General features: G+C 34.3%; 2 protein-coding genes across 5 annotated transcripts in view; one reads left to right on the top strand and one right to left on the bottom strand.

Annotated features, from left to right (window-relative positions):
- LOC145972489 (paired box protein Pax-6) overlaps positions 1 to 2,830 on the top strand; it is an 80,596-nt gene extending 77,766 nt beyond the window's left edge. For all 3 annotated transcript variants that reach the window (XR_014439181.1, XM_083101165.1, XM_083101164.1), the window contains exon 10: positions 554 to 2,830. Coding sequence is in view for 2 of the 3 variants with exons in the window: in XM_083101165.1 (XP_082957291.1) it covers positions 554 to 648 (95 nt within the window). In the remaining variant the exon portion in view is untranslated. The remainder of the gene's footprint in view (positions 1 to 553) is intronic.
- On the bottom strand, positions 1,920 to 15,328 carry LOC145972490 (uncharacterized). Of its 2 annotated transcripts, none has more exons than XM_083101167.1 (6): positions 15,132 to 15,328; positions 14,671 to 14,770; positions 13,761 to 13,880; positions 13,033 to 13,207; positions 12,452 to 12,571; positions 1,920 to 5,041 (listed from the first exon to the last, which is right to left on the bottom strand). In XM_083101167.1, the coding sequence occupies exons 2-6, from the start codon at positions 14,728 to 14,730 to the stop codon at positions 4,188 to 4,190; spliced, it is 1,329 nt and encodes a 442-aa protein (XP_082957293.1). In that variant the 5' UTR covers positions 14,731 to 14,770; positions 15,132 to 15,328; the 3' UTR covers positions 1,920 to 4,187. The 2 variants fall into 2 exon arrangements, with proteins under 2 accessions (XP_082957293.1, XP_082957292.1); XM_083101166.1 differs by lacking the exon at positions 15,132 to 15,328 and adding an exon at positions 14,896 to 15,060.
- Positions 15,329 to 16,281: the final 953 nt, after the last annotated feature.

Here is a 16,281-nt window from a genome sequence, read left to right as displayed (position 1 = left end):
GTAAAGCTACTTGCCTACATCGCCTACATTAGCCGCCTGAGCGCTTCTTATTTCTAGTTAATGGATTGTAGGTGTTAGTAGAGTGATGTGCAATTTATATTGGCAAAACGCGGTGTGCGTGTTTTAAAAACAGATTATTTTTATCATAGGAAAATATAATTAAATGTACGTCTTTATATTGTCATTGCTATCACTGATTTTGTGTTTATCATTTGTCATTATATCTCTTAATGATAATGAAATGATAAAATTAATATTTTTGGCAGATACACACAAATAGAATAATACATGCACAGCATCTCGAAAGATGATCGAGATTTTCATAGGAATGCTCTGATTACTGTTACCCTTCTTTTATCTCTTATCATTACTAACATTTATTAATTTCATATATGTGTGTGTGTTAAATCAGTTACACATACACAGGAAATTATATATAAATTTTTATCGAGAAAACTGGCAGTTTAGCAAGAGAATTTCTTTGCATGCAAAGTATTTGTCCACAAAAATTTATTACAAATTTATTAGAATGTCACAATGGATTCTCTTGCAGGTCTAATATCACCTGGCGTGAGTGTGCCAATCGCGGTACCAGGTCAACCGGCGCCCGACATGGCGGCACAATATTGGTCACCGAGGCTGCAGTGACCGTGGTGGTCGTCGACGTCGACCTCGTCTCCGTAGACTTGAGCTTCTTCGTCTATCTAGTTTACGTTACCGAAAAAGAACGACGCACACGATTACGCGTGATCGTGGTGCCAAGTCTCCGCACTTTATGATGTTGATTGTTTGTGCGTGCGACTCTGTCTCGTAGCAAAAATCAAAATGAGCTATCACACCCGTGCGTTTCGTAAGCCAAAGCTCTGCATGGAAACGAGTTTGATTTGTCCGTGTTCGCGTCCACTGCTTCCGTTTCTGTAAGGCAATGAATGCGCCAGGAACATCATTTCACACACAGAAATTTTTCCCGAAGAAACGATATTGTTCGTGAATTCGCTGATATTTACTTGTGTGAAAAAATCATCCGAGAATCATAAAAGAATCCGTTCTATCTATTCGACTAAATTTTTAACCAAATGATTCTGATTGAATCTGCTTATGTATTGATGATAAATCATAATTGTGTAATAATTGTGTAATTATAATACAAATATGCCGAACTGGATTACAATAGGCGGATCAATCAATTTCTGTGTATGATGATGTTGAATCTTGTTCATCGTTAAAATTAAATTCCTAATATCCTGTATTAAAAATTAATATTTACACTTATGATTAACATCTTCCCGATCAAATCCCTTTATTATTTATAGACAATTAATGCTGCTTTTTCGCACTTTTACTAACAATGTTGATATCATAATGTACATGTAAAGAGACATTTCTCTTTTTTATTTCGAGACGCTTCATCAAAATCCGATAATTCGTAAGAATACATGATCTTTGTAATACGTATGTCAATCAGCTCGTGGTAATTTTTTTATATAAGATGTATCATATATAGTATCAAAATGATCGGCAAGGTGTTATATGGAAAATCTTCCAAAATATCACATCCACGTATATGCACACTTTTATAATTACTCAGCTTCGTTTTATTCGTATACAATTATACTTCCAATATCTTTGAAATAGAATCGGGCAAGGTGAGACGCGGTGAAAAAAAAGTGAATCATCGGCAATGTGCAACTCGTGTAAAAATAATTAGCGTGAAAATCGGAGAGGGAAAAGAGAGAAAATCGATCTCGATAATTCTCGCAGTTTTTATTCGCAAAGTTTCGTAGATGTAATTCTTGTAGGCGAGAGAAAGGGAAATAAAAATAGTTTCTAAGTCGGTATTATGTTATTATTTATACTCGTGTAAAACAGAGCGGAGAGAGTCAGGAGATAATAAACGTGAGTTTGTTGTGTGTACATCGTAAGAATATCTCGACCCAGTCATTTATATATAAATATATACATAGTTGACTCTATAATTCTCTAAATACACTTGATAAAATCAATTCGTAATTTATATTCGGTGCAAGGTTCGAGAGAAAGGGAGAGAGAGAAAGAGAGAGAGAGAGAGAGAGAAATAGAAAGGACCGAAAATGCCGATTGTGATTTCCCTTAGGCCAGATATGTTAAGCGTACGATTATGCATTCTAAATAAATAGTGTGTACATTTAATCGAGAGTTCTCTCAATGCTTGTTTTCTAATCGGAATCCGTGAGATCCTAGCGTATACATTCGTCCTTGCTATATCAAATATTAATTGCAAAGAGTAAAGCAATCATGTATCTAATACTGGATACGTTGATCAAAATAAATAACAATCGTAAAATTTCCTATTAGAAATCAAGCGCAACTCCTTCCCGAACGTGTTCATCTCGATCCGATAATTCATATGTATCTCGATACCGTTTCGTTAATCCTTTTAGCATAATCGATAATCAAGATATCAACGATCCCTCCTGTATTATCGTCCAAATCGAAACAATTGAATCAATTATAACAAAATAAAGGAAAGCGGAATGTGTGCAAGCAGAAAGAGATCATCGTTTTACCTTGCAAATGTAACAATTGTATATTTATTTCGACTTAATAATTAATTTACATTCGAAGACACATGTTGTTATTTCCTAATTCCTCACTAGAAATTATCTATTGCGATATAGATCTGCTGGCGCAATTAACTCTGGATTACTTCTGCGAGTAAAAAAGCAATACTCGTGTGTGAAATTAGCATTGATATGATAAAATTGTACTTTTATTATAATTAATTAGCTAAAAAAATTGATAACAAAAATATAAAAATGTGCATATTTAATTTTTTCTCTGGGCTAACTAAGTTACATCTTCTAAATTACATCTTTGTGATATATTATTAATGGACTATATTGAATAATAAAAGAAGTAATATATATACCAGAGTTATACAAAGCCCAGCGAACTATTATTACAAAATTGCAACAATGTGTATGTGCACATAAAAAATATTATTATATAATTCTATATACCTATAACATTATTATAATTATCACGATTTGATACGAAAACAAAATGTTTATAGGCTTTAAAATTAATATCATATAATAGATATACATTCAATCCATAGCTAGTTTTTAAGACTCTTGTTTCCTATAATCATATTGAATTATGAAATGAAAAATCGTGAATGCTTTTTTTACGAAATATATCAGAATAGACTAGTTTTATTCATATTATTTACATTCAATAGTTCAGTAAGATATACCGAACACTTTTTTATTAATAAATGTATATATAATTTATATTGCAATCCTATTTGCAACAAAAATGAATCTTGTGACAATTAATTAAAATTTGTAGCTATTTATTAATTTAGACTTAAAAATTAATTAGAATTACAAAAGATAATTTTCGATATATTTTACTGATTTACATTATGATGACTAGTAGCAAATTAAAAAAGAAAATTAATTTATTTCGACAATACAGATTTCGCAAAAAAATAATTCACACGATTTCTAACATCATAATTCAATATGATATAACGTCAATAAAAGATCAAGAGTCTTCAAAGGCATACAATATCGATTAAAATATAAATATTGAAACTTTGAAATATATATATAGAATTTACTCTCTTTTATTATTATATTTTTAAAAAATTTATTAATCATTAATTTCGAAATGTGTAGCGAAATATTATTCCGTATCAGAGAGCTTCATTACTAGATTTTAATTTAACTTTCATGCATTTCCAAATGATGTTTATGCATTACTGCACGTTTGGAATATTATATTTATTATGTATTATTTTAATATTATCCGCGAGAAATTTTATAATTAAGATAAAAAACTCATATAGATATGATTGAAATATGAGAGAAATTCTGATTTATGTACTTATTGAAATTAATGTGCAATTCGGCTAAAATTAAGACATAACATAATTTCAATAAGTTAAAGAGTTAAATGGAACCTTAATATGAATGATTGGTTAAATAATTATCTAGAGATCGTAACGATATAATCCTTCCTTTTTAAGTGAAGTTTTTAATTTACGTCTACCGAAATATTAAAAAAGAGAAAATAGATATTATTTTTTTGTCAAATTTTTTTAAACATTTTTGAACCTTGAAGAAAAAGAGCGTAGAGTATAATACTCAGCGAGTATTTCTAGATGCATAGATTCGTCTAAAGTCGTTTACATCGCAATTTTTCTATTTGAGCAAGTCTTCGATATCTCTCATAATATCATCGGACGAGGTATCTAATCTCAGATACTCATCCTCGGTATTTGCGTATGGTCGACCGACCGCCAATAGTGCGTTATTCATGATATCCTCCGCCGTGTACGTGGCGACCGATTTCCTGTCATCCGCCGCTTGTTCCGGTTGCGTTTGAGTTTTCTCCTCGTTTGTACTACTATCGCACAATCTGATCTCCACCTCGCTTCTTCTATTCGCGTTGGTCGACTCATCGCTATGGCTCTCCAGCCTCTTGCGACACCCTGACATTTCGTCATCCTGATCGTCTAGCGTTCCGGTCACGTCTTTGCGCGTCTCGATATTCCTTACAATGGCGCTTTTCAGTGACCTTCGTAATTTTACCGGTGGTATCTTGATGACGGATTCGCTACCCTTGACGAATTCGGAGCTGATCCTGCGCTTCTTCGTCGGACTAATCGAGCTCTCCTCATTGCACTGTTCGATCGAACGTTTTTTCGTGTTTCTCATCGTCTCGATCGGCGACGAAGACTCTGTCGAAGCTTTAGCGGCCAACTCTCTCTCCTTCTTCCGTCGTCGAATCTCCTCCAGACTCAACACCTTAAAGTTCAATTCCTTTACCGGTTCTTCCGTCTTGGGTGAATTCACCCATCGATTAGCGCCGATTATCCTCTTAGCCTTGCCAATATCCGGATTGGGGAAGAGTCCAGTATCGTTTTCAGCCTCGTATGAATAATATGCCGCACTCTCCGCCTGGATTTCCTCTAGTCTCATCTGCTCGTAGGTCTTGCAATAGGGTACCTTGGGCTGCGATTTTACCGGTGACGGTGCACTTTCATTATCGGATTCTGGAAGAAACATCAAATAATCATCTGGATTATCTCGAAGAAGGCATCACTTTCGTTGATGGCCGTTTATATTAGATAAAATCAGCTTTCTCTCTCTCTCTCTCTCTCTCTCGCTTTCCTCTTGCATTTACCTTTCTCTCCCTCTCTCTCTTTTTAAATCATAAAGCAATCGATTATCTGCTGATTACAGTTTCAATGATCTATCTCTCATTTGTCATTACCAGAAATTGTAGACTTAATTTTACTTTATATAATGGAAAATTAGAACAATTGATAATATTTATGTCTCTCTCTCTCTCTCTCAAATTTTTCTTCGCAGTTAATCGCAATGGTTTTTTTTTTTTCAAATGCTCTCTTTTATATTGTAAATTATAATCTCGTGTTTCATGCTCTGTGTAAAAGGAAAATCTGGATAGGATTTATAGTTTTCGATCTCCTTCTCTGTCCTTGAAATCGTGGTTAATTTTTAAGCGGATTCTCTTCCCATTATCTCGATTTTATCTCGCATTTCTTTGTCTAGTTACTCGATTTTAGACTTATTTTAACTTCATGTTCGTTTTTTTCATCTCTTTATATCTTCTCTTTCGTGTATTTCTTGATTAGCACTTGAGTGTTAAATCATGCTTTAATCTACAGAATAAAACTTTCTTAACGCAGTAAAAAAATCCCACTTCTTTCTCTCCCATCATACATACATTTCTTTCAAGAGCCGCGGTTTTTTATCTTATTTCTATCCGTTTGAAATTGATTTCTCCGCAGATCTCTCTTTTGCCGTCAGATTCAAAATTGTGCAAAACGGAAATACTTCTTATCGACACATTTTAATTCACACTTCAAACATCTAATACTTACTTGCATAATAACTTAAATAGTTCAATACTTAATCTAAAAAAGAAAAGCACAAAATCGGAGAAATCTTGACTGCATCATGATCGCAAAAATTATAAATTTTTAAAATAACGAAAATAACGTTTCTTACAAAATAATCGAAAGATGAATGAAATTACGATTGATGGAAAGAAGTGAAATAAGAAGCCCCATTGAGAAGAGCATCGCCGGTAATGGGAATAATTGTCAAAAAATTGTCACCGTATAATTACCGGTCATATGCTCGCTCTCCGGGTCGATTGTCCGTATGGTTTTCGAGGTATCAAGTTTATTGAAATCCAGATATCATCTCAATGAAAAGTATTGATTTTTCCATTCGCTTACATCAATTCGTTATAGTTAAATTGCGCATCTTATTCTTTAGCATCAATCAATCTTTCTCCTCTTCTACATATTCGCAGCCATGAATTTGGCTGAGAAAAAAGGCTCTTTCGTTTTTTTTATTTGTTTTCTTTTTTTTTTGTTTCTTCTCTATCATTCGCGTTCGAGACAAGAGAAGCAGAACGAACGCGCGTTTCTGCGTCGCCGTAACAAGTCGACGTAAAAACGATCGCGGATGTTGTCGCTCTTCATCGCCATGATTTCAATCCCGATTTTCAGGGATCCCGAACAACCTGGTCGAGCTCCCGAGAGTCTCGTCCGCGCTGCAGACGAGTTTGTTTCTCGTCCACGAGACAGATCCCGATCGCAGGAAGGCGGGTTCGCGGGCTCGACTTGTTGACATCCTCGAATCGTTAACCGTCGACTGTTACTTCAACGAATTTAAAGTTCGTCGCATGATCGCCACGCGACCGAGGCCAAAATACATAGAAAAAAGAAAAGGAAAACTAAAAGAGAAGAACCGATGAAATAACGAGAGAGAACGTTAGAGAAACAGGGCTTCGGTCGCGCGTACGGTCGTGAAAAATCACTCGCGACTCGATTCGCACGCATTGTAACGACGAAAGGTATCGCTCGGTCGCGAGTCGAGGGAAGTCAGAGAAAACACGGGTAAAAGAATACAAAGTATATAATCGGCGACAGTCGTTCGAGATTAATCGGCAAGAGACTCTAGCGCGAGTCAGGGAAACGAAAGCAAAGAGTCGGAGAAGAGCGATCGAAAAACTGTCGGCTCGCTCTGATATTATGCCGTTCTTGCCATTACACGCGCACCGACGACTCTGCATTCCACGTGATCGTCTCTGACAGATCGTCGTACAATTTATATGATCCTTGAAAAAAAAAAAAGAACAAATCCGTTCGTGATCTTCCTCGTCGAATGCAAGAGCGTCGATGGCGCAATAATCGCGAGATACATATACAATGATAACGATAATCGTCGCTTCTTTGCGCTCTCAATAATCACAAGGAGGGAAAAATACGGACAAAAAATCGAATTAACAAATTAACAAATAAACAATGATCTTACACAAAACGAAGATCGAGGGGCGAGAATCGCGTTGTACGCAATCGCCTCCTTTTCTCATGTAACATATATATATAGTATATAATATATATATGTATATATATATAATATTCTCTGTGCTCTCACACACATACACACACATTCTCTCTTTCTTTTTTTCTATCTTCTGTCTTTCAGCTTACGCTTACAGACGCGCTTTTTCCAGCGCGCACACGCGGACAAGTTGAATGAGTCACAGGCCGTGGCGATATAAAGAAAACATCGCGTATACTCGCTGTCTCTCGAAACTTAGACTTACAATACGATTACGGTGGCGATATCCAAACATTCAACATCTTGCATAAATCACCGACTTAATCGCAACCGAGAGAGAATCGCATACTCTCTGTAAAGATGTACATCGCTCGTCGAATTTCATCTCGACGAAAGCGAGACGACGTCTGTCTCGCCTCTGAGTCGCATCCGAATGAGACAACGAGCATCGCCCGTGGCTCGCACGACCGCTTATACGGAATTTGCAATCAATGAGACCGCAATGATCAACGCAGACGATATAACGACTTGCTAACGAGCAGAAAAAAGGATTTATCGATCCGCGGCGAGCTTGCGATGTCATCGTCATCGCGATCAGCAGGCCTATTCTGCAACTTTAAACGCCCGAACTATAATTACAGTGCATGCGTTACAGGATTCGTACCTATGTACAAAAAATGCGTTATAGTTATAATGCATGCATTAAAAGTTACAGAGTAGGCCTGCAGGATTCTTCGATTCTGTCGATAGTCTTCGATATAGTTAATTGTGAATAGATGTTAAGTATAAGGAAAACCCACGATCTCACACATACGTGGATCGCTTCGTCCTTCGAGACTCTATTCGCACAGATAAAGACCCTTCGTTGAAGGGCAGTGGCAGGACCCGCCGCTGCAGGTCCATATTCTTCATACTTGTCATATCTGTCACACCATCTACGCACACTATTTATTAGATACATTCTTTTTCTTTCTCTCTCTCTCTCTCTTTCTTCTTCGATAGTCATCCTCGCATTTTTTCATATTACATTCTCGCTACTAGACTCTTTTACCTTTCAAATTCACGCGCGCAGTCATATTTTATATTCCTGTACGTTTCATCTTTTTTTTTGCACATAGATTTTATAGATCCGGGTGTGCGAGTTTGATCGAATTCTATCGAACTCGCTCCTTTCTTGGAAGACCTGCGCGTCGTTCTCTGTTTTAAAGGGGGAAATTCACCGTGCAAATCCATCCAGATGATCGGCGTTTATTTTAACTCGCCGTTGAAAAATATGTCGTACATAAAAAAAAAAAAAAAAAAAAATACTCTGGCATAACGCGAACACAAACAAACTGGCAGACTCTGTACGGTTGAAGGCACAAAATTCTCGCCAATCGAAATACGCGCGCAAATTTTGCGCGGAGAACCGTGAATGAAAGCCAATACACGAGTATTCCAAAAAAAACCCATGCGATAGCCCTTTATATCGACAATAATCTCGATCATATTAAAAAAAAATATATAATTCTCTAATATATAGTTAAATATAATATATATGCGTGTAAAACATTTATCGTGTAAGAAAACTTACTAGTTTTCTATTTTACATCGCGTATTTTTCATACAAAAATACGCGTATATGTGTGTGATGTGTATGTATCTATTCATTTCTTTCTTTCTCCTTTCAGTCTCTCTCTCTTTCTCTCTCTCGCTCTCTTTCTCTCTCTCTCTTTCGCTCTCGCTCTCTCTCTCTCTCTTTCTTTCTCTATTATATATTCACTCAACTCAATATTTCAATAATTTCCTCATAAAATTTTGTAATTTATTTCTTTTTTTCATCGCGTGTATGTTTTATAACGATAGGACGCTTTGCCCCTTCTATATCATTTAGTCTATCAAGTTATCATATGCACCGTTGACTCAAAAAAAAAAAAGCTTGCTATCGGAAACTCGGGAAAAACCGGAATCTTCCTAAATGATTTACGTTATTTCTCCTCGATATCTCCTTGCGTTCTTCCCTCCTTTTTTCGTTCAGCTGTGATGCGATTTATTACTATTGTAAAAGACCAGCATATCCTATATATATATATATATATATATATATATATATATATATATATATATATATATATATATATATATATATCTTTCTCTCTTTCACATCCTATATTATATATATATATATAATACTTTTCCTGATTATAAAATTTTCAATCGGTGCAAGATTAATAATTTGTTAAATTATTTAATGAGTAAGAGTTTTTTTTAATCTTTCTGCTGATCTAACGAGTTCGCAAGATCAAACGTGCGATATATCAGAAAAAAATTGAGGCGCTGAAAATAAAAGAATTATCTTTGTTGCTGAAAATGAAAGCTAAGTTTAAATTGTGAATTCTTCGCTACGATTATCGATATTTAACTAGAATTTTTTCAAAATGTGTCATCTACATATTAAGTTTCTTCATTCTCAACGCCTCAATTAAGGGTCATTATATCCTATTATCATACGGAAATTCGTAAAAAGTGAATCAGTATAATATGTAATATTCTCTTGGCGATCGTATTCTTTTATTCGATATATAATAAACATCGGCGTTTAACATTATCACGTAGAAAGCAAGCTTCTAAGCCGAATTGTTAAACGTACTCTTTAGAGCGTTAAAAGATCACGCTTGACTTACATTGTAAATCTATATTTTATCATTTTTTTTCATTTTTCCTTCAATTGCCCTTGTTGTAAAGATACAACATCAGGATTATCGTGGCCTGCGAAAATTTGCATATTTATCGTCCGGCGCAAGCTCCGTATGAAGCGCGATATCACGTTATTTCCATTTCGCCGTCCTGAAATTCTCAAATTCACGTGAGAAGCCAAAACATATGAAGGCATTATTATTCGTGCACGCGTAAAACACAAGGCAAGGACGCGATTGGAATCTGTTTAAATCTTTATAAACACGGATTCGCGCGCGAATATTATTTTATTATATAAATCTATTTCTCCTTCTTTCTCTTCTCTATCCCTTTCTTTAATCAGTCATTCATTCATTCTCTCCCTCTCTTTCCCTCTATCTTTCTCTCTATTTCTCTCTCTCTCTCTCTTTCTTTCGCTCTCTCTCTCTCTCTCATTTTCTTTCTCTCGCTATTCTTTTCGTTCTTCTTCTACATCACGCATCTCACGCATAATAATAAAGTACGTGACATCAAAGAAAGCATACATGCTCGCGCACTTATTGGTTTAGACATAAATATTTCAATTATTTCCTATTATTCGCCATTGCACTTATTTCAGCCCAGACGTGACCGACAGAACAATGCGCAGGTTTCTGGTTTTCTTTCTTTTAAAGAGATGTATATATCGGCTAACCCGAATATATGCTACATATATATTCCTTCGATCGGCCACGCAAGGGATGTAATGCAAATCCGCACATCCGGAAGAAGGGGAAGAGGCGCGGAGCGATATTTAAAATAAACTTTCTAAATGCTAGCAAAACACTCTCTCGTCAAAGACGCAAACCTAAAACGAGTGAGGCTCATTCGTCGTATTACAAATACCCGATTAACATTGAAATGCCAGCTTTCCGCAACTAAGAGCAAGATCTATATGAATATAAAAAATTTATGTGTATGTACGTGTATGTCTGTGTGCATATATGTGCGTGTGTGTGATAAAGCGACGACCCATAGCTATCTTCTTCTTCGTCTACCACAGTTCTCGCTTTCGCGATCTTACAGCATTGACGAAGACACTTGAACCTTGTTTTTCTTAAGTTTTTCTTAAGACCATTCTGGTAATTCGAGCCCGATTGCACTGCAGCCGGAGAAAGATAGCCATAGGCAGTTAGAGGGCTAATTTAGGCAAAGTTTAGATATAGCAGCCCCTGTAAAAATCGATAGTCACTACTAAATTTTTCGTGGCAACACGAGTGCTAGATTTATATCAATAAGATCGATTAATACGATTGGGCGATTGTATATTTCAATGATCATATTATGATTACCAATAAGTGCCAATTTCTTAAAAATGTGAATTCGATCTATGTAGACATATTGTATGTTATATACCTCTACCCCATGATAACACACAAATGAATGAATAAATAAGCTTCTTGTATAAATCGTACAAACATAAATGATTGTTGCAATAAGAGCAACCAATGTAATAAAATTCTTAATAAAATCATATCATCTCTGTAATTTACAATAATGTGTGACATGAATGGTTTTTTATATTAGTTGCATCTCATTAGATCAATCCATTTCACGAAACACGTTCAAAAGTGGAGGTCAATTAAATATTGGGAATGTACTTTGTGTATACATGACCTAACGTCGTGAATTAATTTATTATGTTAAAATCGACACAAAATTTTACCGTTATGTATCTTTCGCTGCTAGAAAGATATATACAATTATTCATCATACAGAATGATACTTTCGTAGTAATTCATCGTTTCTTACGCCAAATGTGTTTAAATTATCTCAACTTATTCACTATATCAAAGAATATAGCACAGAATCGATATAACAACTTAATCATCGAAAACTTAAAAAATTTTAAATATTCATGAATTCTTCGAAAGTATTTCTGTATTGGTTGACGAAGAAAATCATACATATGTCTTAGCAAAGACTAACAACACACAGTTTTCGTCGATTTTAAAATCTTCTATACGACGTTATACCGAGAAACGGAAAAGGAAATCGGGATGTCTGAGGTTGTGGAGTTTGCTGCGTATGAATCGACGTATATGGCGATTGCTGGAGGAGCGGAGAGTTCTGTTGATTTTGCAATGACGACAGAGACTGTCCGGGGGAATGAGAGTGTAAATTTTGTTGATGATGCGGATACGACAGCGTATGATGACAGGGAGAGGATTGCGAATTGGTCGGCGGTGGAACGTTTAGATTATTTGTGACGCTGATGCTACCAGGGATGTTGAGACTGTTAGGATTGTTAGGAATTGTCAGGCTCTTCGGGATACCGAGCGCGTTCGGGAGATTCATATTTGTTTGCAAGCTAGGCGGTAGAGAGAGAGTAGCTGACGTAAGATAATGTACGTTGAAAGATGGACGGGGGGGCTAGTAAAGCCTCATACCTTCTTCAAATTTGACGATGAGAGGATCAACGGCGGGACTACCAATAAAACTACCAGCCTCGCTGTTTCCTCTACCTTGGTCCGACTCGGTAGTACTGCTGCCGTCATACTTGGGGTCATCTTTATAATATAAAAAAAAATGTAAAAATATTTGTCCATATACAACAATAGTCATTATCATAAATGCATGATATTAATAATTTGATTATTTTAGCTTATATATTTTCAAATATGTATACCATCTTGTCGTATATAAAATAAAAATATAGAATCTAAATGAGCCAAAAGATAACTTGAAGTAAGCAATATTATTTTTCTGTTCAATTTGCTAATAATATTAATATTAAATAAATAAATTAAAATAATATTGATGTAAATAAATCTAAACTCTTTTCCTATTGTTTTTTATCAAAATAGAAAATCCATAAATTAATGTGTAAGACGATTTATATTCAAATTTTTTTTTAAACAAAAAAACAAAATTTTTTAAATAAAAGTTACAACTAAACAAATGAGTTTTATACGAGTTTGATTGCTATCAATGTAAAAAAATGTATTTTATGATGATAAAAAATATCTACCTTGACGATTGAGCCATTCTTGATTAGGAGATTTTGTTGCTACTTCTGTGGTTTTCACAGGATTGATAGGATCATTAGTAATATTGCGTGGACTCGCATGCAAAAATGGACAATGTGGTTTCCTACATCCTCCAGGTTGTGTCTCCCAATAACAAGGAATTGACTTGCGATTTTTCTAAAAGAAAAACAAAAAGTTAATATATGTTCTTATCTTTAAAAATTTCAATATTTAAAATAATTTGACTGAATATGTTTAAATATCTATGATATGTAAACTATTTTGTCTTAAATCATGCATTATTTATTTCAATAATTATTTTTTTAAAAATAATAATGAAGCTACAATATGTTAATTCACTAAATACCACAGATTTATATTTTAAAGAGAAAATAAGAAAATAATAATATTTAATTATTATAATCCTATCAAGACTCGATAATTAATGATAATTTTTGTGATACTTAAAAGAAAAAGATAAATAGCTTAAACGATGGAATTTTTTTGTAACAATAGAATTTTAAATAAAAAGTGTTACCACAGTAAAATGCAGTAAAATACTATTTTACATGTATAAAATATAAATACAAATTGAAATATAAGTATACTAATCAATAAATATATAAGTTTATGTTATACAAATTAGCACATTTATATAAATTATCACAAATCGAATTTTTTATTCAATACATAATCAAGTGTGATAAGCTTATCTAGGAATGATAATTACCTTCAATTCCATATGTCTGAAGTTACAGTGCTCATTAAGGCAATTTCCTTGCTGCCAATATGTGCACGTAGTTTCACAACCTAGAGCAGATGGTTCATGTCTATATGGGCAAAAGTCGCCCTGTAAGAATAATAAAAATGATGAACTGTAAAAACTATTCAATAATAGTTACGAGCTAAAATATCCTAAATGATAAGAATAACTATAAACACTCGCAGTGCTAAATCATGTCGTCAATACTGCAAGTGAGATTAATCAAAGGATAGTATATATTAAAGTGTATATTAAAAATATTTAAGTTATCATAAATATATAATCACATTCATTTATTACTTATTTATAATAATTTATTCATGCACCTAAAAATGCATGGATAAGATATTGTTAATTATGATTCAATCGTACACATTAATTAAGTTACATGTAAATCAGAGTAAAAAAGAATACATATATATAGATGTTAAAATAAAACAAAAGGATGATAAAATAACCATGCACACGCAATATTTTTATATCACACATATTATGTTTTATAAAAATCATACCTATGATTGACAAAATATTTACGAGATAAATGAAATCACACGAGGACGATAAAAAAAATTCTCTATATCGTGTGTAAGTACATAAATAAATGGAGAAATCACTGTCCCCCTAGAATTTAGCCAAGTTTCTATAATAAGTGATTAAATCTTACAGGATTTACATATTTGAATTTTTACGATATTGAGAAAAAAATTTTATCAACATGGCATCAAAATGGCCGACCTAACCTCGGCGAGCTCGATAGATCACGAGCAATATGGAACGATATGAAATTTTTTTCCTAGTTAACGTTGGCGGTGGCAAAATGAGGGGGACGCAGTTCGGCTCGAGAAAGGATTATTTCGGCGAGAAAGAATTCGCTTACCTTTTTGCACGTAGAATAGTAGAAGAAGTAACAGTCCAGATTCTTATGGTTGTGCTCCATTTGTAAGAACTTGTAAAAGGACGAGTGATCGTGCTCCTTGCTGAAAACAGAGATTAGTTCTTTCAAAGATACGTCGATTGCGGAGCGAAACGTCAAGCATATTTCTTAAACGCAATTCTTGAATCTACGGACGATCGTAAAGCCAAATGATGAGAGAAACGTTACCATTTCGTGCGGAACATGATTGCGCGATTGGATATAGATCTCGTTGATCGGTCAACTATCGCTATCGGCAACAGTCAAGTGCGTACGCGAGGTACCAGACAAACTAACGAAGGTCCTCGTTCCCGATCGACGGGCAATAACACAATATTTGAGAGTCGTCGGGCATGACCCGCGCTCTCGCGTTTTCTTTTTTTTTCTCTCTCTCGTGTACATCGTCTCGTTGTGTGTATACGTACCCTTGAAGCCGCGAGTCCCACGGTGATACCTTTTTTTCAGCACAACACAAAATCCACTCAAACAGATTCGCTCAGTCGATTTCGACCCCGTCAGTGAGTGTGTGTCGATTATCCTCTCGACTCAACGTGCCGTCCGTGCTGTCGCTCACACGATTCCCGTTCATGGACGCCACTGCCAACTGCTGGCTGCACACGATGCACACTTCGCTCGACGAGAATGCTCTCGATCGTTCGATCGACCAATCAGAGTCGAGAAATCTTTTGTTCCGATTGGTCAATTCGGACATTTCGAACGTGAAATGCATCGCATCTGCAGTCTGCTGCACTATTGTTTCTGCATGTTATGTTGCTGACTCTGTTATGGCGGCTTATTCAAAGTTCGACGACCGGCGACGTCGCGTTACCTCTTCAACTTTCTGCATTTCTCACTTATTTTTCGTAGAAATTATTTTAAATTAAATATATAGTTACATATTATTTGTAATAATATATATAATGATACACATATCCATATTTAAATGTATTTAAAAAAAATAAGAAATAAATATGATTAATTATATAATATATTAATATGTAAAGTATTAGAGAGGGTATTAGAGATTTAGAGAAACATTTTACTTTTTAGCATCGCGCTAAAACATTCTTATATCTCTTCTTTATAATAACTTTATTGAGAAAGTGATATTCATTTTCTTTATACATTAAAAAGATGAAATTACATTTTGGCCATTATTTTCAAAATTCCACACAAAACCAAATATGATTAAATTTTTGCTCATATTTGTATAATTTATCAATAAATTAATAATAATAGTACAGTAAACATATTTCTATATATAATATATATAACGACAAACTTGAAAATGGATATACATGTATATATTGCCAAGTTTTCGTACTATATATATAACTCATTTGTCCACATTGTGATGTCATCAATGCTGATTATAATAGCATTTCATTTTAATATTGCTAAAATACATTTGTTTTCAAACGATATATTTGTAATAAAATGCCTTATTCAATCTACGTTTGAAATAAAAAGTTATATAATAATTCATAGATAAAACACACAATATTGAATAAAATAATGTATCCCCCAAAATTACTTACATTATTTATATATTAAATTATTTAATAATCATAATAT

This window comes from Camponotus vicinus, unplaced genomic scaffold (genome assembly GCF_025532165.1).
Source record: "Camponotus vicinus isolate PSW18456_S1 unplaced genomic scaffold, iyCamVici1.0 SCAF_5, whole genome shotgun sequence".
Taxonomy (NCBI): Eukaryota; Metazoa; Arthropoda; class Insecta; order Hymenoptera; family Formicidae; genus Camponotus; species Camponotus vicinus.
Note: the sequence above shows the minus strand (reverse complement) of the source record. Positions and strands in the feature narration are given on the sequence as shown.